General features: G+C 40.0%; 1 protein-coding gene across 12 annotated transcripts in view; it reads right to left on the reverse strand.

The window, feature by feature from the left end:
- EPB41L2 (erythrocyte membrane protein band 4.1 like 2) overlaps window positions 1-24,012 on the reverse strand; it is a 211,987-nt gene that overhangs the window by 57,997 nt on the left and 129,978 nt on the right. For all 12 annotated transcript variants that reach the window (XM_088840745.1, XM_088840752.1, XM_088840751.1 and 9 more), the window contains 4 exons: window positions 12,277-12,319; window positions 5,963-6,038; window positions 3,897-4,115; window positions 2,000-2,087 (listed from right to left, as the gene is read on the reverse strand). In XM_088840745.1, coding sequence (XP_088696871.1) covers window positions 2,000-2,087; window positions 3,897-4,115; window positions 5,963-6,038; window positions 12,277-12,319 — 426 coding nt within the window. The remainder of the gene's footprint in view (window positions 1-1,999; window positions 2,088-3,896; window positions 4,116-5,962; window positions 6,039-12,276; window positions 12,320-24,012) is intronic.

Consider the following 24,012-nt stretch of genomic DNA (forward strand, 5'->3'; position numbering starts at 1 on the left):
TTTTTTTTTCAATGAGCTACAAATATCTTGCTCATCTGGTATTATCTAACAAGTCCACCAGATGATATATTGAATAACTGCACGTTATTCTGACTTTTTTAAAGTGATCTACTCCTAACCACACAGTAAGAACTGAAATTATAACAAAACCAGAAACTTTTTAACTTTTCTAACATCAGTTCCAGTTCAGTTCAGTTGCTCAGTCATGTCCTACTCTTTGCGACCCCATGGACTGCAGCATGCCAGGCTTCCCTTGTCCAACACCGACTCCCAGTGGGTGCTCAAACTCATGTTCATCAACTTGGTGATGCCATCCAGCCATCTCATCCTCTGACATCCCCTTCTCCATAACTTCAAAAACAAGAATCCCGAAACCTTCAAGGATTACCACCTAAAAACTGGTTTCTCACTAATGATCAACAGAAGCAGCAGATGGAAGATTCAGGTGTGGCAAGAATAACAGGGTTTAGAGGAGACACGGGTTCTGGGGGCCTTTAGGATACCAAATCTGCTCTTTCCTCTCTCCCTTAGTTCTGTGTGTCTGCTGAGTCCACCTGTCTCCATCATATAGAGAAATGAGCTACAGGACACCGAAGTGTGGAAAAGATCTGTTTCACCTCCTAGCAGGATTTATCAGCAGACATCCCACAGATGGGACTACTTTACACTATGTGGCTGGAGGCAACAAGCCAGTTAGTGTAACAAGCTATCTGCATTTGTCTTATGTAGTTTTTATACAAATAAAAACATCCAAACCGTAAATAAGATAGTATATGTGGAAGTGCTTTTAAAAATTAAGAGTATACAGCATTTAGCAGTTAAAAATGTTGCTGTCAGAGACTATTTACTAACATGGAACAGTGTTTTCTAAGAGCAAGTTAAAAAAATTACAAAATAATACTCATAGTATAATCCCATTTAAAAAATGTGACATTGCTCAGATTTTAATAAAACAAAATTTAAAAAAATATTAACAGTGCTTGTTTCTGCATAAACCGATTTCAGTCTTTTTATATTCTGTTCACCTCTATTTTCTATGATGAATGTGTATTTCTCTTGTAATGACCAAAAACATTTAAAGAATGAAGGAAACACAGAGGAAAAGGCAATTCTTTGCAAATATGAAGTACTATTAACGCAAAAGCAAAAATTAATAATCTGAGGCTAAGAGAGAGAGGATATCTTTGAGTGAGGGACTTTCCTAGAGATTTCTCAAATCCTGTAATTCTTATAACCTGCACTTCCTAATACAGAAGGTTTGGCAGGGTGTTTTAAAAGCAGGCAACAATAGGTTCCCGTCTCATGTTGAGCTGACTCTGGATATACTGTTCAAAACCAAATACATCTTTCACCTTATCTTTTGTACCCCCAACCCCACTCTCCATCCCAACTCTCCCTACTACCTGATCATGAAAACTAGGATCATTAAGTAGGAGATGTTTTTTAGACACGAGGCAGCACTTGGCAGAGCAAAAGCTGGGACACAGAATAAAGACAGGATGAGCACTAAAGAAGGCTAATCAGATGAGTCTTATAGTAAGTATATATGAAAAGATATATACTTAAGATTGAGGAAAGAAGGAAGAATATGGGGGAGAATCAATTGTCCCGCCCCACAACCAGAAACCCCAGGGAACTATTATAGAGCCCCTCGGGTGAAGGGGAGGAGGCTTTGCTAAAAGTGAAGTGAAAGTGAAAAGTGAAAGTGAAGTCGCTCAGTCGAGTCCAACTCTTTGCGACTCCATACACTGTACCCTACCAGGCTCCTCTGTCCATGGAATTTTCCAGGCAATAATACTGGAGTGGATTGCCATTTCCTTCTCCAGGGGATCTTCCCAACCCAGGGCTCGAACCTGGGTCTCCCACATTGAAGACAGACGCTTTACCGTCTGAGCCACCAGGGAAGTCCTAGTGAAGTAGGTTCACTTAAAACCGAAGCCCTCTAAAAACTTTAGTCAACAGACCAGGAAGAGGCACCTCCCGGTCACAATCCTGGTACCTTGGCATGGTGCAGGTCAACGCCGTACATGGAAAGCCTCTTGGCATTTTCTAAGAACTGAGAATCAGCTTGTGCTGGAGATAAGCCCCTAAGGATCAAAAGAAACAACATTATCTTATTGGTGGATGCAAAGCAAACATAGCCAAAATGGGGAAAGGCATGCATAAGCTCAGAGTTTAGGATGGAGGGATTGGCCCAGCTAAATGTGCAGACAAGGAGGAAACAGGTAAGAAGGCTCAACCCTCAACCTCCAGCATTTTTTTCCTGTTGTTGTTCAGTTGCCATGTCATGTCCAACTCTTCAAGACCCCATGGACTGCAGTATGCCAGGCCTCCTTGCCCCTCACCATATCCTGGAGTTTGCCCAAGTTCATGTCCATTGCATTGGTGAAGCCATCCAACCACCTCATCTTCTGTCACCCCCTTCTCCTCCTGCCCTCAATCTTTCCCAGCATCAGGGTCTGTTCTAATAGGTCAGCTTTTCTCATTCTCAATAGGAACCTACTCATTGCAAAGAGGTGCCCCTCCACCCTCACCCTTTTTATCTTAGAAAGTTGCTTTCATTTTTTTTTCTACTAGGGGAAAAAACCCAGCAATAATGGGTACAATATAAATTAACTTTAAAAATAAAAGAATATAAAATCATCGTGTCTTTCTAAATGGACAAATTCTCTCCTAAATTTAATTTCACTAGGACTGATCATACTAAAGATCAGAAGTACCTGTACTTGATTTTACAGCTGACATACCCCAACTAAACAAATCTTAAGCTCCCAGAAAGCAGGTTTCCGTTAATCTTCATATTTCCCATGGCATTTCAGCACCTGATATTTCAATTTCAAATTATATGATACATGTCCACTGAACAAAATTGGAATAAAGTTAATAAGAAAATAGCTTAGCTTAGCTTAAGTCGCTCAGTCGTGTCCAACTCTTTGCGACCCCATGGACTGTAGCCTACCAGGCTCCTACATCTGTGGGATTCTCCAGGCAAGAGTACTGGAGTGGGTTGCCATTTCCTTCTCCAGGAGATCTTCCCAACCCAGGGATCAAACCCAGGTCTCCCGCTTTGTAGGCAGATGCTTTACCATCTGAGCCACCAGGGAAGCTCTAATAAGAAAATGTTTAAAGTCAAATATTGCGTTTATTTTTTTAAAGACAAGTCAGTGAAGGTGGTCTGTTAAAAACCTCTTATCTCTGAAATTTCCTTTCAAGTCATTTCAATCAAAATTTTTGAAAAATTCAATTTTGCAATATGGGACAAGTTAGAACTTGGTCACTGGGAGTTGTAAAAACTTGTGCTTAAGAAAGCCATTTGTTTTCATACAGATGTAAAAGTTCTCAAACTGTAACATGGTATTTAAGTAATTAATAATCCTCAGCTAAACCAAAGTCATCTTCTGTGGACAGAGAAACCAACTGTAGATTCATTCCCTTTGTGTCCACTGCCACTCACATTTCTGATTCAAATCCTGATGCTTCACTATCTCCTTGGCTTTCACAAATATGGTGATAAAAACAATTAAAAGGCAGAAGAAATGCATAATAAATGCCAAGCAAGTACGTATATTTGTGTCAAGGGTGTGTGTGTGTGTGCTCGCACACGTGTGTATGAAGGGAAAGGACTGGGATAGGGCAAGGAGATGTCATAGGGAAATGTAAATTTTTCTAATAAATGAAAACAGTTAGACCTGTGAGCACAGTTCCTCATATTATAGTCATCAAGACAATGAATGGATATCTCAATGACTCCAAGCTGTCTTGACCTGTCCTAGGTGAAGCTTCACAAAGGCAAACTGATCAATGCTGTCAGCTATACTCAAATGTCTAGCCAGTGCTAAGGGGAGCCATCTGAACCCACCACGGCCACTGGCTCCCCAGTAAGCAAGTCTACAGACCTGTGGGTCTTATGCAGCTCTGCCACCTTCTCTTCCAGCTCTTTTGTCTGTGTAGGGGCAAACTGGAAGTCGCTGAGGTCATGACTGGCATGCTCTTCTGGGTCATAGTCTCCCAGCTCAGCCTGCAGTGTGTAAGATCCCAGGAGGGCGTGAGTCACAAAAGAGCAGGGCAGGCGACCTGAGGCAATGTCCTGCCGGAGCTGAAGGCACAAGAAGTATCTGTGAAGAACAGGGAAGGAAGAGTAGAGAGAGCAATTAGTCAAGATCGTAACACTCAAAAGTCTGACATTCCTTTGAAAAAAAAATACACAATATGGCACTCTTCAAATCCAGAGCAAAAAGTCTTCTGTAACAAGAAGCCGGTTGTCCTCCATGGATTCCCAATTTTGTGACTTATTTATAGAAACTAAATCAGGAGGACAAAGTAACAGATGGAAATTCTGAACTGCTATTCTGGCAACAGTGTATTTTTACTACTACAATAGAGTTCTGTGGCTGCAGGTGAAATTTTAATCACTTAGTCTCCTTGGATTTAAAACTAATAAAAATTAGCATGCCCTTCAAAGTTGTAGAGCTTAAAAAATTTAAGAAATAGCTGCAGTTTTTAAGCATTTGCAAGAAAAGCTAAGGTGACCCACACTTTATCCTCTCTACCCTTTTCATACTAGTTTCTTTTCCTGAGATCCTTTAATAATAATTGCAAATTAGTCTATACGTGGAAGCCCTCACCTGCCCATTTACCCCATCCAAAGAGGCAGCTAATTCAGTTTACAGTAGAAAAGGCATGGGTTTGAGAGTCAGGCAGAGCTGACTATTAATTTACATGCCTAAGTCTAACTTCTGGTCTGTAAAATGGGAAGAACTCTATTTCCCCTTGAAGGTAAGGGCAAAAAGTTGGATAATATAAATAAAACACATGACATGGTACCTGGGAATCAGCAACTAGTAGCCATAATCATAATATCACTCAAGGTTCCAAGTGGATTATTATACAGTTATAAAAAACACTGGCTTTTACCAAATAACACGCAGAAACACACTATTTATACTCTGTGAGGATCTGGGGGGTGGGGGGGTCTCCCTATCAGCTCCTGTGGTAACATTTTAAAACCCAATTTCTACTGTTAAATTTAACTACTTGCTAAGGTTATCATCAACCCCACCCAACAAAATGGCAGGATCCTCCCTCCTTCTTGAAGATAGTTGAGAGACTGCCATCCTTAAGGGCTGCTGGCTTCTTCCTGTGGATTCTTTTGCCTGGCATGAGTGTCACGGCCCTGCCTTCCTCTTGCCTCTACCCAATGCATTCAAACAGACAAGCAGCTTCTGGTCCAGGATTCTTGTTAAGTCGGAGAACATGGCCCAGTACATGGAATCAGCCATTCCCCAATTCAGTTATACCTGTATTACACCCTAATCTCCTGTCAGGCAGGGCAAGGACTCTATTTATCATTATAATAATCCCATAGTAAAGAAAGTACTTGTGCTCCTTAATTTTCTAGGAATGACAAGTGCTCCATAATTTTCTTAAGGATGAAAGTCAGCTCACTATCACGGTCGGCATGGGGTTCAGCACAGGGTAGAGGGGGGAACTGGGCTGTCCAGAGAGGAGGGCGGGGTGGGGGTGGGGTAAAAAAAAAATCATAGTTCAACAGACTTCCAAAAATAAATTTAAAAAATTTTTTCATTTTTCTACCTTTGCATCACCTTTGTAATGTAAGATCATTACACAGACACACATGGGTTACACAATAAAAACCATCTTAGTATTACAATTTGAAATATTAAGTACCAGTAATTTTTGACAGTATAACATAGGAAACAAAACTGCTGCAATAAAAAAAAAAAAATCCATTACTTGAATATAAGTGGGGAATTAAAGAAAAGTGAACAAAATTTTTGAAACTAGAAACATTTCAAAGTATTTTGGAATATTCACTTCCCAGGAAACTTCTAAAACTCTACTCAAAAATGAATATTTTTGTCTTAATGCTGAAATTACTACCATTCTCCCAGGGCACAGAAACGAGAGCTATAAGTAAAGAATCATTTTTAATATAAAGTACCTGGTGATATCTTCAGTCAACTGAGAAGGATCAGGAGGATAAAACTTCACATTAAAGCTGAATAGCCAAGGAAGATCTGTGATTATTAAAGATTATGATTATTTATCTTACCAACACAATGACAATTTACAGATAAAACTTAAAGGTCAATTGGCATTCATATAGTATAGATCAGTCCCAACATAAATCAGTTTGGAGAATTTTGGTTTTTAATTTAAAGAAAATGTCATTGACAAAGCAAAACTGAAGTAAAAAATAAAAATCATTTCCATAAATAACCCATCATTAAAGAATAATAAGGTTCTTTTTTTATAAATGTTCACTGGTACCCTCATATGTAAGGTTCCTTTACATAGTGAGCTAGAATGCAAAAATTTTAATATATCATTCACATAATAGTTTGCTGCTGCTGCTAAGTCACTTCAGTCGTGTCCGACTCCGTGTGACCCCACAGACGGAAGCCCACCAGGCTCTCCCGTCCCTGGGATTCTCCAGGCAAGATCACTGGAGTGGGTTGCCATTTCCCTCTCCAATGTGTGAAAGTGAAAAGTGAAAGTGAAGTCGCTCAGTCATGTCCGACCCCTAGCGACCCCATGGACTGCAGCCCACCAGGCTCCCCCATCCATGGGATTTTCCAGGCCAGAGCACTGGAGTGGCTTGCCATTGCCTTCTCCACATAATAGTTTAAGATCTGTTTTAACCACAGGATTTCTAGATGCCAAACCTCCACACTTAAAAACAAAAAGAAATATAGGATTTCTACATTGTTGGGGTTTCAAATGATCAATGTAACCATTCATGAAATGATTAACGGACTATTTGAGAGAGTGATAAAACATCATAATACTTAAGGATAATAAAAGTATTTCCCAGGTTCTATAAAGTAGGCTTAAAAACATGCATAAATAACATATACTTTGCTGCAGTGTGCCTAAAGAATAAAATAGTAAGCAACCATGTCATAATGACTAACAAAAGTTAAAACACTGCTATCTATATTACCACTTAACTAATGTTTGATTTATCATGCTTCAGATGGCTTTAAAAACAAAGCAACAACAACAAACAGACACACACAAGTCTGGGGACAGGGCAGGTATTATTTTCCAAAAGGGATCAAAATAATTCCAGTGGCCTGAATTTAGAGTTATACTCAAAGTTCACGGTATTTCCAAATAAAAACCAAAAATAGGTGTGTGAATGTGTGTTATTTCATACACTATTTGAAAGCTTTACAGTTGCTTTAACTTTGGTCTTGAAGAAAAATTTATTGAATCCTATTCTCTGGCTCCAGGGGTCATTTTGTTCTTTTTTCACCATAGACACACTGATTTTTCTCCCACTCAAAAGTCAATGAACCTATTTGCAGGGCAGGAACAGAGACTCAGAGAACAGAATTATGGACACAGGGAAAATGAGAGGGTGGGACAAACTGAAAAAAACAGCACTGAAATACATACATTATCACATGTATAACAGGTAGCTAATGGGAAATTGCTGGATAGCACAGAGGGCTCAGCCTGGTGCCTCTGTGACAACCTAGAGGGGTAGGATGGGTTGGGAGGGAGGTGCACGAGGGAGGGGACATGTGTATACCTATGGCTGATTCATGTTGATGTACAGCAGAAACCAACACAACATTGCAAAGCAATTATCCTCCAATTAAAAATAAATTTTAAAACAAGTCAATGAATAGTTATGGAATGTCTACTGAACACACAGCACCACATAGCACCCTTGCTGAGTTTGGGCTGAATACATCATTATTCTACTAATAAAGTCAGTCCTGCTGAATTTAAGGAACAGATTTTGCTGCCCTCTGCACATTTAAAACATCATAAAAACAGATATGGAACTTTTTTGAGTATTAAGAAACATGCCATTTTTTGGCCAGCAGCACCAGGTTGGCCATGATACATATGTACTTGTTTGAGGTCATTCCTAACCCATAATTAAGCAAAGTTATCACAGGATTATCATATCATTTTTTAATGGATCCTATTTACTTGTCTTCTAGGTATTAACACTAGCACATGCTAACCTGGACAGACAACAGGAATAAGTTTCTAATAGAACACATATTTCAGGATCTATTTTCAATTTTAAAGTTGATAAAATGCACCAACAATGCTAAGTTTTTTATTAAGTTACATACTATTGATATTATCATTAATACCTAGCTATAAAAATTGTATGCCTAGCTATGGATTGTTTACATATTAATATAGGTTCATTGGAAGGACTAATGCTAAAGCTGAAACTCCAATACTTTGGCCACCTCATGCAACGAATTGACTCACTGGAAAAGTCTCTGATGCTGGGAGGGATTGGGGACAGGAGGAGAAGCTGGATGGCATTGCGGACTCGATGGACATGAGTTTGAGGGAACTCCGGGAGTTAGTGATGGACAGGGAGGCCTGGCGTGCTGTGATTCATGGGGTCGCAAAGAGTCGGACACGACTGAGCAACTGAACTGAACTGAAGATACATATACACAGTCTTATGTATCTATATAGTCTTATTTGTGTACATTTGAGAAAATAAAGATTTTAAGGCAGTTTTTACACAGGAACTGATAGGTTGTTGGTAGGTAGTTGCTCAGTCATGTTCAACTCTTTGTGACCCCATAGGCTGTAGCCCCCAGGCTCCTCTGTCCTTCTCCAGGCAAGAATAATGGAGTGGGTTGCCATTTCCTTCTCCTGGGGATCTTCCCGACACAGAGATCAAACTCAGGACTCCCGCATGGCAGGCTGATTCTTCACCATCATGTAACCCAAAGAAAGGCAATGCCAAAGAATGCTCAAACTACTGAACAATTGCACTCATCTCGCACGATAGTAAAGTCATGCTCAAAATTCTCCATGCCAGGCTTCAACAGTTCTTGAACCGTGAACTTTTAGAAGTTCAAGCTGGATTTAGAAAAGGCAGAGGAACCAGAGATCAAATTCCCAACATCTGCTGGATCACCAAAAAAGCAAGAGAGTTCCAGAAAAACATATTTCTGCTTTATTGACTATGCCAAAGCCTTTGACCACAATAAACTCTGGAAAATTCAAGAGATGGGACTACCAGACCACCTGACCTGCCTCTTGAGAAATCTGTATGCAGGTCAGGAAGCAACAGTCAGAACAGTACATGGAACAACAGACTGGTTCCAAATAGGAAAAGGAGTACGTCAAGGCTGTATATTGTCACCCTGCTTGTTTAACTTATATGCAGAGTACATCATGAGAAACAATGGGCTGGATGAAGCACAAGCTGGAATCAAGACTGCCAGGAGAAATATCTATAACCTCAGATACGCAGATGACACCACCCTTATGGCAGAAAGTGAAGAGGAACTAAAAAGCCTCTTGATGAAAGTGAAAGAGGAGAGTGAAAAAGTTGGCTTAAAGCTCAACATTCAGAAAAGTAAGATCATGGCATCTGGTCCCATCACTTCATGGTAAATCGATGGGGAAACAGTGGAAACAGTGACAGACTTTATTTTCTTGGGCTCCAAAAATCACTGCAGATGGTGACTGCAGCCATGAAATTAAAAGACCCTTGCTCCTTGAAAGAAAAGCTATGACCAACCTAGAGAGCATATTAAAAAGCAGAGACATTGCTGTGCCAGCAAAGCTATGGTTTTTCCAGCAGTCATGTATGGATGTGACAGTTGGACTATAAAGAAAGCTAAGCGCCAAAGAATTGATGCTTTTGAACTGTGGTGTTGGAGAAGACTCTTGAGAGTCCCTTGGACTTCAAGGAGATCCAACCAGTCCATCCTAAAGGAGAGCAGTCCTGAATATTCATTGGAAGGACTGACGCTGAAACTCCAATACTTTGGCCACCAAAGAACTGACTCATTTGAAAAGTCCCTGATGCTGGTAAAGACTGAAGGTGGGAGGAGAAGGGGATGACAGAGGATGAGATGGTTGGATGGCATCACCGACTCAATGGACAGAGTTGAATAAACTACAGAAGTTGGTGATAGACAGGGAGGCCTGGTGTGCTACAGTCCATGGGGTCGCAAATAATCGTACACAACCGAGCGACTGAACTGAACTCAAAAAAGATTAATGTTTAACCTCTGCTAGTTGTCTCTTAACTGAATAAAAACTCATAGCAGAGACTGGCCTAAGACAAAATAAACAGTTATTTTGTCCATTTTAACACAAGCAGAAAGAAAGAGGTAAAAGTTCATTTCCTCAGCCTACTTCATGCTCAGGACGGTACAGAATTTCATTCAGGAAACCAGCTTCAATAGTTTGGAAAAGCCAAATCCTATGTGTTACTGTTATTCCTCTTGCTAAACCACATGGGCAAGTTCTGAAATAACTCTTTAAAAGAAAAAAGAAAAGAGTAAAACCTTCACAAATAATTAAAATGCAAGACTGCGATTCATAATCAGCAAGAAAGTCTAGGCCTCTAAAAGTTAGGATAGCTCCATGACTCTGAAATGAGAAGCACATAAAAATAGTCCAACAAAAGCCAGAACAAACCATAGGAAACAAACTCAGTAAAACATCAATCATGTTTCAGAGGTTATTCTGTTCTGTCCATGGTCTGGGTCACTTAGCAGGTCTGGCTTCAGAGAAGTCAAAGAACCAAGCATCTGTATCTTTTGTGAATTCATGAACTTTGCCAAGTTTTTTCAACTGCAGAAAGGACTAGAAAAAGCTCCAAAGCTTTCTCGTACAGTTTCTTACACAATGTAAGTATAATGTATCTATGTCTAATTACTACTTTTCTTTATTCTCTCCCTTTTCTATTATGGACCAAACATAATTGGATAAAACATCAAGCTGATAAGTGCAGGACAGAGAAATGGATGGAAAGCCAGGGGTGATAGTCAAAAGACGGGGTGACCCCAGATGACACTAAAAGTCCCACAGCCTGAGAAACCCATCAGGCCCTCAGTCCTGGGCAAATCAGGAAAATTACTCTAATCAAAGATATTTTTAAAACATGAAAAGAAAGATGAGTATACAAGGAGAGGAAATGGGAAAAAATAAATTATACACTCGGAGTGGAAAAGGAGAGTACAAAAGGAAAGAAATGACAGGGAAAACCACCCAAATGATCAATAATTTGAGAGAGAGAGAGAGAGAAAGAAATGAAGAAAACAAATGTGGAGAATCAAAAGTGAGACAGAAAGCAGATGGAAAGAAATAGAAGGGAAAAGCAGAGATGCGTTTCAGTGTTTTAAAGCTGGGAAGAAATACGTAGGGAATAGCAAGAAGGGAAAGGAACCCAACAGTACCGAGGGCACCCTGCAGACAGCGCCCAGGAAAGCAGCTTCCCCCTGGACAACTCTGGGGCCCACCATCCAAAGGGCTAGGAAGAAATCTGTTGTCGTGTCTAAACATTCCAGCTGTCTGTGGCTCCCTGCCTTTTCTGCTTCAGTCCTTCACAGGCCCTGAAGAAAATGAAGTAGCCAGATCCTCTATCAGAGAGTCATTGTGGTGCTAATGATTCCTGACGCAGGTATCACGAAACCAGTCACAGGAGGGGGCTGAAGCTGGTTAGAGAGGGACGCATCAGTCACTTAGGGAAACGGCAGAACAAATGGGAAAATGGAAGACGGGGACAGGCAGGACCAAGAACAAACCCAGACTCAGCACACAACAAGTGGTCCAAGGAGGAGAGAAGGCAGACACCTCAGAGGGCTAGCAGGATGGTTCTATATGATCTTCACCCCTCAAACCCTCACTCCAGGACATCTAGGAACAGTGTATCCACATGCCTCTGGGGCCAGAGGTCGGCTTATCAATTAAACTAACTAGCTGCTGCTAAGTCACTTCAGTCGTGTCCTACTCTGTGCGACCCCAGACCCCATAGATGGCAGCCCACCAGGTTCCTCTGCCCATGGGATTCTCCAGGCAAAATACTGGAGTGGGTTGCCATTTCCTTCTTCGAAACTAACTGGACACACTACCAAAATCAAGTAGACAAGCAAGGGTAACAGGGCTCCCTTAGGCACATTTTCTAAAAGAAGGGCAAGTTACAGAAGAGTGGCTTTCTGTTGTTTTCCCCAGAGATAAAGATCAGGTGCTGCTTCACAGTGGTAGTCATCATGAGGAAATATTTAAGACTAGGGGTCTAGAACCTCTTGACCAGTAGAGGAGTCCCTAAACCATCACCAAAATAAACAGTCATAATTCTACAAAATAGTATGAGTTTCAACTTGCTATATGATATGAAAGCAAACTAGATTCTATCATTCTATCACTATCTTACTCTAGCTTACATCCCTATGAATTTTACTAAAGATAAAAATAGACATAAATATTAACTTAATAACTTCAAAAGTATCATGATCTAATACTCACTTCGCAGCTGTCTCTTTATTTCTTTTGCAGGATCTAGCCAGTTCTGCAAGGGGAGAAAAAAAGGTTACTTAACCCATAAGAAACAGTCTCCAAAGTCCAAAATGAAACAGTCGACAGTTCATGTACTTATTTAAGCATAAACGTATTTTAACAAAGTCCTATGCTATTAGCATTCCACTAGGTTTAATACCGGAGAAGGCAATGGCAAGCCACTCCAGTACTCTTGCCTAGAAAATCCCATGGATGGAGGAGCCTGGTAGGCTGCAGTCCGTGGGGTCGCTAAAGGTCGGACACGACTGAGCGACTTCACTTTCACTTTTCACTTTCACACATTGGAGAAGGAAATGGCAACCCACTCCAGTGTTCTTGCCTGGAGAATCCCAGGGACGGGGGAGCCTGGTGGGCTTCCGTCTATGGGGTCACACAGAGTCGGACACGACTGAAGTGACTTAGCAGCAGCAGCAGCAGGTTTAATACTGATTTGCTTTTGAAAGTGTAAGGGTGTGTTATAAATAAAATACTGAAACAATTTAAGGTGGATCTCTTGGGCTTCATTTTCTAGGATGTGAAATCAAAACCTCCCCAAATGAGGAGACATAATATATCTACATACAGTCTTTATTTTGCAGAAGAACAAACAGCAAACAGTGAGCAAACAGCCCCTGCAGACACTGAAATGATAGCCCAGTCAAGGACAATGATGAGCTCTTATTCATGAAGGATAAAAGGTGAATTGGAAACCACTGATTGAAAGCACATACACCCCAATCAAACACAGTCATCTCAACTCCTAGAGCCAACTCCTCCTTAGACTTTTGCTCTTCCCTGCCACTGTACAAGGCCATGGAGAAGCACTGCCAGAGTGGAACTGGTATTTCCTTTCTAGTCTTCATGTAATATCTTTGTAAATCTTCATTCCAAGTTAAGAGTCACAATCATAAGGAACTTCTTTCTACTTCTCCTTTATTTCTACACTAGAAGAAAATTTTAAAAGATTCCAGGAAAACATTGTAATAGCTTAAAGGCAAAAAGACCAAATTTGAACTAGTAGGCTCAAATCATTTAAGGACATTAAATATTTGTCTTTCAAAGCCACAGGTGAAAGGCGTCTCCAAAAAGAATTATATATACATATATATATATACATATATATATACACACACATATGTTTATATATGCTATATGTTTTTTATATGCCTCCTATCTTATCCTCAAGTCATTATTAAAGTTTACTTTATCCTCACTAATAGAACAATTACATGAGATATATTAAAATGATTCAAACAATTGGCTTTACAAAAAAATGTTGCATGCATTCTAAAAGCATCTCAAATAATGTACTATAACATTCGTGTTTTAAATATTAATAGAATTTTATTCACATATATAAAGCAAACAGTTAAAACATTTATCGTTATAAAGAAAATGATAACCTACAATCTTAACAATACACTGAATGGGTACAACAGAACATCATCTTACACACTATTAAGTAGTAGTAATAACAGGATGCTTTGAAAGCAAAAGCATGGGTCTTACTATGCCATTCAGGGTTTACACTTAGGGCAGCAAGGATCCAAGGTGTGCATGGCTCTGTTCAAACACTGGTTATATTCAACCCTCTCAACAAAGAGCTACCAGAGCTTGGGCTAAGTTTCACAGGACTGGTGGCCCAGCTGTGTGGCCCGCTGAAGTGAAGGGCCTGCGGGACCCCCTCATGGTACCTCCAGTGCTGTGTCAGGGAGCAGCTCTCATTCTCCCCCGAGAAGACAGCCTGGCATTCAGCTTCCCGGCCCTGCAGCTGCTGTCCACTCAACAGCTGGCTCACAAATGGTGGGCTCTCATGAGGCATAAGAATGAGAAAACACATCATTTAGTCTCCAGCCCAGCCTGGGGAGCGGCTGAGGGAGAAGAGGGAAGGAGGCTGCAAAGTGTTGTGGCATTTCATCCAAGGAAGTAACCACCAGAGCGAGAAAAACTGAATCAGAGAAAACTGGTGCCAAACTGAAAAGGAAAAGTCCCTCGGAACATGAGCGCAGAGAAAGAAGAGAAGGGGGAGGAAAAACGACTGGTCTCCCAGGTCTAACCAGACCCTTCCAACCCCAGCTTCATGGTGGGACAGTTGGTAGAGATGCCACCATGGAACAGGAAAAAAAAAAAAAACCACCTCTGTTCTCAGAGGAAAATGGGGGAGGCAATACCATCTTCTGGGACCCCCAGGAGTAACCCTGTGCCCCAGCCATCTGGCACCATCCATTCCCACCTGAAGCACCAAAGCCAGGGAGAAGTAACCTGACAGTTTCTGTATAGCATGGAGACAGTCAATAACAGCTCCATAGACCCAGGAGGATGGCTGACAAGTTTCAGTGCACCAGCCAGCCACCGTCAGACCGACTCACTCTTGGGCCACTTTTCACCACACTGTCAGGCACAACATCAAGGTCAAAGTGGCTTCTCTTTATTTCAGAGCCCATTCAGAGACTAAGTGGGCAGAGTGGTCCTCATGTGATCAAACAGGGGCAGCAGAGCGGACTCCTTGCATCCACCAACCTGGTTTGCCCATTCAGTTCAGTTGCTCAGTCGTGTCCGACTCTTTGCAACCCCGTGAATCACAGCACGCCAGGCCTCCCTGTCCATCACCAACTCCCGGAGTTCACTCAAACTCACCTCCATCGAGCTCACCATCAATTAACCATGACCACTTCCACACTGTGAACTCCACTCCCACAAGGAGTAAGGAGGTCTCTGCAAGGCCAGGAGAGACCCTCCCCCCCATTTCCTGTATCCTTCACAGGACTTGGAAGCTCCAGGCAACCAGTTTAAGAACTAAATTAACACATTATTGACCAGAGACGTATTAACACGTCTTCTGTTACCCGAATGTTACTCACTGGAAATGGTTCAATGGTTACTTACACAACAAATTGCTAGCCACCAGTGTTAAGTTTCTGTAAAAATCCGCCAGTCACTAATGAGCTAATACCTGTAGGTGAGTACCTGGCCTTTGTTGGCCGCCTCCTTCCTCAAGCTGTGGTCATCTTAAAAGCCTACAGATTATTTTTCTTAGGTTTATTTTTATTTGAATAATTAGCTCCAATGAGTCCTTCAAACATGAGACTGGGATATAATTTTACTGCCTACAGTCATGAGTTCATAAAAAACCAAAGTAAAAACCAAATAAAAAACCCAAAAATGCCTTAACATGACTTTTAAAAACAATACCAAGTCTATTTTCTGCATTATCAATTACAAGTAAATAACAGACAGAAAACTCTTTAACAAAGAAATAATAAATTCTTGGTTTTGATACTTGAGAAGTGCTGGGTAGATCAAGAAGCTGATGCAAAAAGATGGGAACGTCAAAGAAAGACATGAATGCACACACATGCACACACCATGACAGACTATGGTGTATCGTTTGCATTTTTTAAAGATGTGGCTGCCACATACATAGATATTCGAATCAGAAATATGCAGAGCAAAATTCTGGCCTCCCAGCAACTCTGTGATCTTGGGCTCATTAGTCTTCTTCTTTAAGCTTCAATTTTCTAAAGTTTAAGATGAAGATCACATCATCTACCTCTTGGGGTTCTTCTTTTCAAACATTCATTCAAATGTTTTCTGAAGAGTAAGGACACATGCAAAGACTTTATCCAATGCTTTTAACAGTAGATATTTTCTGGCAATGATAAAATCAAATTGGCCTATCACCTTTCTGTGTATATACCTTTTCACGTAATTTTTTATTTCCAAAGGTGATGTAATGTATATACTAAAGAAGTTAAAATTTATGTGATTATGTCTACCCACAAAAAGTTAGTAAATCACACTCTGGATTAAAAAAATATAGTCTCTGCAGTCATGGGCCAGATGAGATAAAAAATCAGACCCCTCCCTCCTTAGAGAATCCTATCACAGGCTTCCAACAAAAGTAAATTAAAATGTGGTCCTAGAATGTCTGTACTATTAAAATTACCTTAATGAAATCAAAAGTCTATGAATCGGGGAAAAGTGTTACATCTCTATCTTCATTAACCTTTAGCTGAAATTTGACCTTACAATCAGTTATGAATGTAGAGGGGGAAAATTCTGGCTAATATCAGCAGTGTTCTTAGCTTTGTCACTCAGAGGAATCCAAACTTTTTCCATAGCACATTAGAATAGTTTCAGATCTTAAAACATCACTTATGCTCATCGATATTTTGAAATCACAGTAGGGGTTAAATATTGATGATGACTTCATCTCAATTTTAAATTGATATGTTAGAATGTTATTTACTGGTTTCCTTCATAGGCCTGTGTACTTTATTATAATCATACATTTCAAACACTGCTCTGAGAAGCAGCCCATATACTATTTTACGTAAAATTATTAATAGCTTAAGTCACAAGTCTTAAGGTTGAAAGAGGCAGTGGACTGGAAGAAATCCTAGTTATCTGTCAATGTTCATCTCTCGTTCAGTGTTTAAAACTTAAAGTGTGAAACACGCTGAATTACGAGTAATGAATACCAAATATTTTGAAATTAGCCCACTGAATAAAACTACTTCTTGAATACAAAAAGAAAAAAGAAGCAGTACATAGAATTCACCACACTATCACAGGAATCTACCACACACAAAAATGTTAGAACAAAATGTGCCTTGGAAGGTTATAGAAAAAAGAAAATTTTTTAAACTAAGCAGCAAATAGCTATACACATATTTTTTCTTTCACACTTAAGTCCTTCTGCCACTTAATTAGGAGAAGCTCCTTAATCCTTGTTGCTGTTGCTAAGTTGTGTCTGACTCTTTTCAACCTCATGGACTGCAGCACACCAGGCTTCCCTGTCCTTCACTGCCTCCCAGAGTTTGCTCAAATTCATGACCACTGAGTCGGGTGATACTATCCAACCATCTCATCCTCTGACATCCCTTTCTCCTTTTGCCTTCAATCTTTCCTTACTACTCTCTTATCTACTACAAATCTGAGGCTGTAGAACAGTTTTGGTTAATACCAAGTCGTCTGTCATTTCCCTGTGACATTTTCAATACTGAGTCTCAGAAAAAGTGTTAAATAAAGTGATTCTCATTTATTTTCTAACAGAAACACCTAGAAAAATATAAAAGCTTGATTATAAATCACCATATTTACATTCATCGGACGTTGGTGTTAGAAAAAACCTCAGAAACTGTATGGCCCAGATATCCATGTGAACTGTGAAGGGCCTCACTCCCCACCAAGAGGCTGTGAGCACCTCAACACTGAGCCACTTGGGGTTATTAGTGCCCCCTACTTTCTTGGCTTTCATGACACTCCAAACTCCAATAATTCTCTCTGCCACTTCAAAAGAGCATTTATGCCCTAGATCGGTGCTTCTCAAGCCTAAACCTATATGTGAATGACCTGAAGATCCAGTCCAAATGTAGATTACCAGAGAGTAAGCCTGGGTGAGGATCTGGAAACCCTCTCATTGCTAACAAGCTTCTGGGGGGTGTCAATGCCTCCGGGCCCTGGACCACACTTTGAGTAGCAGAATCAGAGATTTGTTTTTGTGTAGAAATTTCTGTCTTTAATGAAAGTCAAATGTAGAGAGACATTTTTCAAGTCCTTAAACTGGCTGGTCAGTAAGACCACCAGCCTTCACTGGTTCAGTATTCTAATGGATGACGGCCTCCTGCAGAAAGCCCTAGAAGGTGACTGTTTCCACAGTCCCACATCTCGGTATTTCTTTGCGTTCTTCCCCAGCACACTATACAGCTGTATCAGCGTCAAGACCCACAGCCTTTTTATTCTGTGGAAGCACTAACTGTTTTCACCTGGCACAGAAAATGGCGCCCAGGCCCATTGGTCTGCGGCGGCCTGAATGTGCAGTCAGCCTGCCTGATGCTGGCCTCTGACCACATCCGATCCAGAAAACAACTCAAGATAGAGTCACAAAATCTATCTTCTTGTGTCTTCCCTCCCGAAAATCTCTCTCTCACCTAATTCCCATTCAGGCTAGAAGCTAAGATCCCAGAGTTAGAAGTGTTTCAAAATGGCTAGTCATGCCTTAAAAACTGGTGCTTGTCAATTCTGCCAGTGAGAGAGATTAAACTTAACCCAACACACACCATATCACCAGACTGGTAAAGAGTAATTTTGTCTGAAATCTGCCTTTTCCTGTAAGAATTTATAGCACTGAAGCAGATCTACTTTACTGTACATACTTCTGTCTAAATTAAGTTTAATAGTACACTGCCATCATGCTGGTGTTAGCAGAAACGTCACAGGCCTTCTAAGCTACAGTGAAATATTCACGATGCATCTGGGAAAATGTGACTCCAACTCCTATCTGTGGTATTATAAGGTGTATCCGGATTGAACATAGAATTTTATTAAAGAACAGTTTATATATGATACATAGCTTAATACTAGAGTTTTTAGTTCTAGTTTTGGTGGGGGGAGGAAATGGTCTATCAGAGAAATGCATTAATCAATTTTCATAAATTTAGCTGTGGATATCAGCTACACTTCAAACAAGCTCCCCTTAAATATAGCTGGAAGCAAAATGACATTAAAATCCCTGGGTCAGATGCCAAATTCTATTAACATCAAAAACTCAAGACAGTATTTTCCCTTTAAAGACAATCCAAAACTCTTACTGATGGTTCCATAGAGATATGAATACAAGAACTATACAGACTTGGAATTCTGTGTATAAAAGAATAACACATTGCTTGATTTCACATATTTTTAACAAATTTTCCACAATAAAGTTTATATGGGTTTTCTGCAGACGTTAAAAAGTTCTAACATTAATAACGATAGATTTTCATACTCAAGAGTGAAGTGAAAGGCTTCCAACCATAAGAGACACAGCACTACACTAAAACATAGATTAGACTTTCCTCTCCTTGCAAAGTGTTCATACAAATAACCACAGCTTTACCTCACCTTCTCATTATATGTTACAATGATAAGTGACCGAAACATCTATAAACACATGTGATATTCAGCATTTAAAAAGTAGTTTAAATTCCTATTTCCTGTAGCATCTCATTGTTGAAACTGCATGAGCTGAGTTAGTGCAACAGTAATAAGCTTCTGTGGGGAAAAAGAGAACATGATATAAATCTACATTAGGAAAAATAAAGGTTCTTTTGCCCAGATGTCTTAAGAACTGAATTTGATCTATATAAGCAAGAAGGAATAAAAAAATTATACAACACAAAAGTTACATAGGAAAATCAGATTATATATGAAATAATTAAATATTGGCAATGTCAATTACATATGTGCATTCATTTTCTGAAAAGTATTTCAGAAAGGACACCACACTCTTTATTCTCCCACTGTTCTATAGTTAATGTCTCGATAACAAAGTGTGTGCCTAATTTTGTGGGCATTTTCATCCCACATTTTGGAAGAGAAACTATAGAGTTAAAAGTACGAGATGATGAGTTCTTGGTTTAACAGCTTTTCTTGTCCATGAGAACCCTATGGAGAACCCCTCCAAACTTAACCTTACCTTAAATCCTGCCTTAATGACCTTAACTTCTCTTTGATTTCAGCCAAACCTTATCATGGCTGAACACTCAGTCTTGTCACCACACAGAGTTCTCCACCTCATTAGAAGTCATCATTCCATTCTCAGATGCAATCGTTTCTTCTCCTAAGTCTTCTCCCCATTTATTTTCACTGTACCTGCCCTTCAACTTAGAACTTTCATCCCTTGGTCCCAGCCGTTTTCTCCCAGCCTATCAGCCCATATCGGCTTCATGGGCTTTCAGCTTTTGTTCCTTCCAGTGATCTTATGAATCAATCAGCTATATTACCTATGCATCAGAATCTCTAGCTTTCTCAACCTTTTGCCCTGTCACCACAACCACTGTGAACATAATGCCCTATTTCTCCACTATTATGCCCAGGTTGCAGACAGCAGTTAGAGAAGTACAATGTATTCTGCTGCCATCACAATTTTATGATCTCAGCTGGACTGTCAACAGCAAGCAATCCATATCTTTTTTAAATCATTTGCTTGTCTACTTTCACTACCATAACCTCAACTGAGGCTCCTTTTGTGCTTCGGGTGAACAGTCCTGCTCACACTCTCTCAGAACTTTTTAAAGGCAAGACTGGTTGTCTCGTACCACTGCATCAGCTTATCAATGCCATCATTTTTCTAAGCATAAAGGAGACTCCAAAGCCTTTAATAAATAAATATACAGCCTAGATGACCCTGTGTAACCTGACCCCTATCAACACTCAGTCTCCCCACACTAGCCACAAGAGACGTCTTTTTATTTTGCAAAGGGTCAGCTGATCCTACTCAGGGCCCTATGTGTGTGCTTTCTAAGTCCCTTGGCCCAGCCAAAGCCCACTCAAACTTCAGGTCTCTTCATCAGCCATCATTCTCTCCTAGGAAGTCTTCCCTGTTAGTAACCTGAACTCTTCTCCTATAGATCAGTAGTCAAAATTTATTAACAGAGTAAAAAAAATAAAGAAAAAAACCCAAAGTACTCAGTCTTCTCAACTGGAACTAAGTGGGGACATTCATGAAGGCAGAATATGTCTTAATTATTCACTGCCAGAGTTGCAGATGCATACTAGTTTGTACACAGGTAGTAATTTTTATGTGGTAAAAAAAAAAAAACAAACATAAAATTCATCCTTTTAACCAGCGTTCACTGTACAGTTTAGCAGAACTAACTATATCACAGTGTTGTGCAACAGATTCTAGAACCTTTTCATCTTGCAAAACAAACTCTATCCCCATTGAACAACAATTTTCCATTCTCTCCTCCCCCTAATCCAGGTAACCACCATTTTACTCTGCTTTTCCATGGGCCTGACTAGGGAGTACCTCATACAAGGGACTCACACAGTAATTGTCTTTTGTGACTAAACATTTCATTCAGTGTAATATCCTCTAGGTTCATCCATGTTACAGGATTAATAAGACTTCCTTCTTTAATACTCAAAAACATTCCATTCACTATATTCTGAAAATGCCACATTTTGTTTATCTAATTCATCCATCAAGGAACATTTGGGCTGCTTCTACATCTTGGCTATTGTGAGTGGTGATGCAATGAACATGGGTGTACAAATACCTCTTCAAGATCCTACTTTTGATTCTTCCGGATATATACCCACAAGTGGGATTACTAGATCACTTGGCAATTCTATTTATAATTTTTTGACTAACCTCTATACTATTTCCCTAATAGCTGCACCATATTACTTTTCCATCACCAGTGTACAGGTTTTCTAATTTTTTCACCATCCTTCCTTGCCAACACTTGCTATTTTCTGTTTTGTTTTTTTTATAGTGGCCATCTTAATGGGTGTGAGATGGGACACAGGTAGTATTTTAAAATATTTGATACTGTCTAGACATACAGAAGCTACACAGTATCTAGAACAATAGGGAGAAAAACTGATAAATAAGGTGTGTGCTAATCATCTAGATGGACATTTGTGCTAAATGTCTAGATGTCTACCTGGAATCAAGATTGCCAGCAGAAATATCAATAACCTCAGATACACAGATGACACCACCCTTATGGCAGAAAGCGAAGAAGAACTGAAGAGCCTCTTGATAAAAGTGAAAGAGGAGAGTGAAAACGTACGCTTAAAACTCAACATTCAGAAAACTAAGATCATGGCATCTGGTCCCATCACTTTATGGGAAATAGATGGGGAATCAGTAGAAACAGTGTCAGACTTTATTATTTTGGGCTCCAAAATCACTGCAAATGGTGACTGCAGCCATGAAATTAAAAGATGCTTGCTCCTTGGAAGAAAAGCAATGACAAACCTAGACAGCTTATTAAAAAACAGAGATATTACTTTACCAACAAAGGTGCGTCTAGTCAAAGCTATGGTTTTCCCGGTAGTCGTGTATGGATGTGAGAGTTGCACTATAAAGAAAGCTGAGCATCGAAGAACTGATGTTTTTGAACTGTGGTGCTGGAGAACACTCTTGAGAGTCCCTTGGACTGCAAGGAGATCTAATCAGTCCATCCTAAAGGAGATCAGTCCTGGGTGTTCATTGGAGGGACTGATGTTGAAGCTGAAACTCCAATACTTTGGCCACGTAATGTGAAGAACTGACTCATTGGAAAAGACCCTGATGCTGGGAAAGATTGAAGGCGGAAGGAGAAAGGGACAACAGAGGATGAGTTGATGATAGACAGGGAAGCCTGACATGCTACAGTCCATGGGGTCACAAAGAGTCAGACACACTGAACTGAACTGAAATGTCTAGATGACAGAACTATCAACTCTCCTTGAGTAGGGGCCAGGAAGAATGATGGTGGAAAACAACCAAGGAAAATCTCATAGAGTAGGGTACCTAAGCTGGATCTTAAGGAATAATAGACATTCAAATTCAAAAAAAGAAAAAAAATGAGAAGGATATTCCAAATACAAGGGACAGTATGTTCAAGCAGATATACTATGGACTGGCAAAACTTCCCTTATGAGAAAAATATGGTGTGAATTGAATACGAATTTTTGTGAGAAGTTACTGAGAAATGAAGACAAAGAAGCAGACCACAGTCACTTGACCAAGAGCTTTGTAAACCACACTAAGAGGGTTAGATTGCATCCATTAAATGGTTTTAAGCAAGGAGTGCCAAGATGAGCTATGCCTTCCTGAAAGTTCAATCGAGCAGCAGGGAGAAGAATGATCACAGAGGTCTGGGACTGGGCAGTGAAACCAGTTAGGAGGCTAATAAATTATTCAAAGCAAGAGATGACAGGGGCCTAAACCAAAGCAAGAACACTGGACAAAGAGAACCAGGAGAAGGATGTCAGCAGGTAGAAGATAGAACTGATTGGCTAACAAGCAATGAAAAGAGGTATAAAAAGTGGAAGCAATCTAGACCCACTCTTCACGGAATAGAAGAAGTTGAAGGAGAGGACTAGTTTGCTTTTAGACAAGTGAGTGTAGTGTCCAGTAGAGAGTGAAGTATATGAGTCTGAGATTCAGGAGAAAGACATGGATCAGGCACATATATTAAGAGTCAGCAAAATAAAAAACAGAGACTCCTACTATCTAAATACCACTGTTTACCATGCAACTCTAGTGTTTCAGAAATACTGTATGTCTTCATACAGCATATCATGTTTCTAACATAAGTTATTCTACATATTTTATGACATACCGTTGGTTTTCCTTCTTAAGAAAGACTAAATGCTCCTAGCCAAATTTCCATCACTTTCTCTTTTACAGCTTTGAGGGCCAACAGAAGGGCACATGGTTGGAAACATTATCAAGACTACCTTATAATTTAAAGTCTAAAAGAGCGCCTAGTTTATTTAGTTGAATGTCTAAAATGTTATTACTTCTAAGAAAAGTATTCTAAACAGAGTTCTAATAAGAATGCTTACACACTGTTCAGTGGGTAGGCATACAATTTAATTGTCATCGGTTTCAATGTGGAATTAAACCACAAATTAGGTATCAAGGATTTAAAATGCAGCAAGTTGAGAAAATTCAATTTATATATAATCATCACTGTTTGTATCCTGCATTTCATCACCAAGCCTGTGGATAAATATAACTTACAGTCTATATTCACCTACCAACTGACTGTGAGATAAATATTAGATGTTGAGAGGTAACTTCAAAGGTCACACTGTGCCCAGGCGTCCTGGGCATCCACAGAACCATCACAGTGAGTCTGCCCACAGCCACTGTCTAACAGATTCCAAAGGGCTTCCCTTTAGGGTATAACCCTGGACCCAGCCTTCACTCTTCACCCTACA

Source organism: Moschus berezovskii, chromosome 10 (assembly GCF_049115385.1).
Source record: "Moschus berezovskii isolate FMDL1 chromosome 10, NW_MosBer_1.0, whole genome shotgun sequence".
Classification (NCBI taxonomy): Eukaryota; Metazoa; Chordata; class Mammalia; order Artiodactyla; family Moschidae; genus Moschus; species Moschus berezovskii.